The 3,786-nt window shown below is 47.8% G+C and overlaps 1 protein-coding gene across 1 annotated transcript in view; it reads left to right on the plus strand.

Annotated features, from left to right (window-relative positions):
- The window catches only part of HS6ST3 (heparan sulfate 6-O-sulfotransferase 3), a 628,686-nt gene extending 625,563 nt beyond the window's left edge, over positions 1–3,123 (plus strand). The window contains exon 2 of the mRNA XM_008685052.2: positions 2,250–3,123. Coding sequence (XP_008683274.2) covers positions 2,250–2,958 — 709 coding nt within the window. The 3' untranslated portion in view covers positions 2,959–3,123. The remainder of the gene's footprint in view (positions 1–2,249) is intronic.
- Positions 3,124–3,786: the final 663 nt, after the last annotated feature.

Below are 3,786 nucleotides of genomic sequence, written 5' to 3' on the forward strand. Positions count from 1 at the left end.
TCCCTACTGACCTTTCGGGAAATTTCCTTCCACTGATGAAATTGTCATTCTGTCACCGCAAAAGACAACAGAGTAATGTAAAATGATGATTGGCAAAAGCAAGGGCTCAGGCTGGCCTGTCTGTGGCAGTTTCAGCACATTTCTCTCTCTAATTTAAGGAGAAGCTAGCGTTTCTTAAGATATTGTAGTTCCCTTAGCGCATTTCAAAACTGGCTAGACATTCAAAAAACTGAGTATAGTAAATGTGGAGTTTTAAATATTATAGTTCACGGAGTCCTTTTTTTAAAAGCAGCATAAAAAAGCACTACACCCTTAAAGCCCTTATGCTTGTCATTGCTTTTACTGGGTATTAATTTGTTTTTAAAGCCAGGTTAGCTTGGCCAAGGGAAGCCCGGGCTTCCTTTCAGAGCGTTTCAGGATCATCTGTCTTGCTCAGGGGACCTCTGAGGGTCACTCCTGGTGCCAGCGGTGGGGTGGGCAGCCCAGTCCACTGGCAGGCTGTTCAAATTATGAGAAGGATTTTCCTCGTTTGAAATCAATAGTTACTTTCCTCTAGTACTTTGTGTTGTGTCTTTACCTGTTGACTTTTCCAACACTGTTCTTGCCTCTTTACACTTTTCTTGCCCCTTGAGGCTGGAAGCACCCGATCTTTACTGGATCATCCTGAAGCTGACCATTTAAAAAAACATATTTCTTCGGGGCTCCTGGGTGGCACAGTCGTTAAGCATCTGCCTTCGGCTCAGGGCGTGATCCCGGCATTCCGGGATCGAGCCCCACATCGGGCTCCTCCGCTGGGAGCCTGCTTCTTCCTCTCCCACTCCCCCTGCTTGTGTTCCCTCTCTCGCTGGCTGTCTGTCAAATAAATATCTTTAAAATATATATATATGTATACACACACATATATATATATTTCTTCTCAATGTTCCATTTGATGCCATTAGATAAGACGCGTGACTGTAACAACCACAGTACCTGACAATAAGCATTCAATACATATTAATTATATTTTTGTTTTTAAAATATCAATATGGCACAGAGGAAATCACAGACGCATTAAAATCAATAGATCTAGACTCCATTGCAGGAAGCATTAATTTATTCTAGGATCTTGGACTATATTTGTTCACCTTTCTCAGTCTCTATGTTCTCAGCTTAAAAAAAAAAAAAAAGTGGGTGCCTGGGTGGCTCAATAGGTTAAACATCTGCCTTGGGCTCAGGTCCCGATCTCAGGGTCCTGGGGTCAAGCTCCCTGTCCGGCTCCCTGCTCAGCAGGGAGTCTGTTTCTCCCTCTATCTCTCCCCCACCCTGCCTGCTCATGCTCATTCTCTCTCTCTCTCAAATAAGTAAATAAAATCTTTTTTAAAAAAAAGTAATGATAAAGCCCATTTTACGAAATTGTGCTGAGGATTATCTGTGCTAGTATCATAAAGCACCTATCACAGTTCCCAGTACACAGTAGGTGCTCAGTAAATATCGGTCTCCAGAGGCGCCTGGGTGGCTCGGTCGTTAAGTGTCTGCCTTCGGCCCAGGTCATGATCCCAGGGTTCTTGGATCGAGCCCCGCATCAGGCTCCCTGCTCAGTGGGAAGCCTGCTTCTTCCTCTCCCACTCCCCCTGCTTGTGTTCCCTCTCTCGCTGTGTCTCTCTCTGTCCAATAAATAAATAAAATCTTTAAAAAAAAAATCGGTCTCCACACACAATACGTTTTCCCCCCAATCCCACCTACCTTGTAATCCAGAATAGCAGGGCAAATAGGAAAGACTAAGGAGCCTTGGCTTCCAGCTTTGCCCGTGTTTGTCCCACAACCTTGGACGGATCACTTCACCTCCTTGCATGTTTCTCTATCACGTAGACCCACATCTGCTACAAATAAAATATTGGCTGGGGAGTAACCTTCAAAAATCTTAGTGTGTTTTCTTAATGTAAGGTAGTATTTCCAGTAGCAATTTATCAGTGAATAAATTGCTGAATGAATGAATAACCTATCACCCCCCCCTTGGCATCCCTCCTTGCACTGGAGCAGGGAGGAAGAACTAAACAAATGGTGTTGAAAACCGGTCCACGCATGTTTAGGAAAACACGCACATATGGGAACATTTACCTGATAGGTGCAAATGCAGGCGACCGCTCTCACACGAACATTTGGCAGAAGAGCCCGTTGACTCAGTGCTGATATAAACACTATGGAGGTTCAGAATCCCAGAGCTGTCGTTGTCAAAGACTGACACTCCTCTTTCTCATTTCTTCCAGGAATTTCTATTACATCACCATGTTACGGGACCCGGTGTCACGCTACCTGAGCGAATGGAAACACGTCCAGAGAGGGGCCACGTGGAAAACCTCCCTCCACATGTGTGATGGGAGAAGCCCCACCCCCGATGAGCTGCCCACCTGCTACCCCGGGGACGACTGGTCTGGGGTCAGCTTGCGGGAGTTCATGGACTGCACGTACAACCTGGCCAACAACCGCCAGGTGCGCATGTTGGCCGACCTCAGCCTGGTGGGCTGCTACAACTTGACTTTCATGAATGAGAGCGAGAGGAACACCATCCTGCTGCAGAGCGCGAAGAGCAACCTGAAGAACATGGCCTTCTTCGGGCTCACGGAATTCCAGAGGAAGACACAGTTTCTCTTCGAGAGGACATTCAACCTCAAGTTTATCTCCCCCTTCACGCAGTTCAACATCACACGGGCTTCCAACGTGGACATCAACGAGGGTGCCCGCCAGCGCATCGAGGAGCTCAACTTCCTGGACATGCAGCTTTACGAGTACGCGAAAGATCTCTTCCAGCAGCGCTACCACCACACCAAGCAGCTAGAGCACCAGAGGGACCGGCAAAAGAGGCGGGAGGAGCGCAGGCTGCAGCGGGAGCATAGGGGCCACCGGTGGCCCAAAGAGGATGGGAACACAGAGGGGGCGGTCACTGAGGACTACAATAGCCAGGTGGTGAGATGGTGACCCCCTGCCCTCTCCTTCCTCAGGAGGGGGAGGACGAGCAGGCGCACTGACCTCCTGTGTCGCTGGTTACTGTGGAGGCTGATGGGCCGTTCTGAGGACATCTGGCTGTATGTGGCTTGATTCGGACACCTGCTTCCTCTTTGTCTTCATTCTCATCCAGCTGGAGATGATCTGTCGTCTTCTTTTTTTTTCCCTGGCATTTTTCGATCCGTGATATTAAGTAGGGTAGGCATGCATCCAGGAGAGACGTCCTTAGGAGGTCAAGGAGAGAGCCCCAGAAAGGAAACGGTTCTTGAAGATATCCTTTGCAGCACCACGGGAACCCACAGAGGCACACATGAAAAGCCAAATTATGGCTTGGATGTTCTGCTGAAACTGGTCTGTTTCACACTGTCTCTGTAATGGAAATATTGGTCTGTCCAGAGAGAGAGAGAAAGAAAGGAGTCCCGCTCAGCCCTTAGATGAGGTTTTATGCCAACCCTCACTTAGCTGTTGGCTCTCATCTTGAACCCTGTTTGAATGTGGCTTAAGTCATAAGTACCAGTGTTTTGTTGTGGTGGTTGTTTTTTAACCAGATTACCCTACTATTGACCATCACTAGAGACCCACACCCCACAAAGCCCCTGCATCTTAGCCCGGAGCCATGCTTCCTCCCCCATAAATTTAGGGAACAGCTAGTGGAATCAGGACAGGTGTGCCTGGCCCCTGAGAAATGAACATTGGTAGGGGCATTTAGGAGAAAATGTGCTTATTAACTAAGGCCTGGGGAGATCACACTTCACCGATTTTATTTTCATTCAAAAAGAACTGACTGATAAATTAAGCGGG

This window comes from Ursus maritimus, unplaced genomic scaffold, assembly GCF_017311325.1.
Source record: "Ursus maritimus isolate PB19 unplaced genomic scaffold, ASM1731132v1 scaffold_10, whole genome shotgun sequence".
Taxonomy (NCBI): domain Eukaryota; kingdom Metazoa; phylum Chordata; class Mammalia; order Carnivora; family Ursidae; genus Ursus; species Ursus maritimus.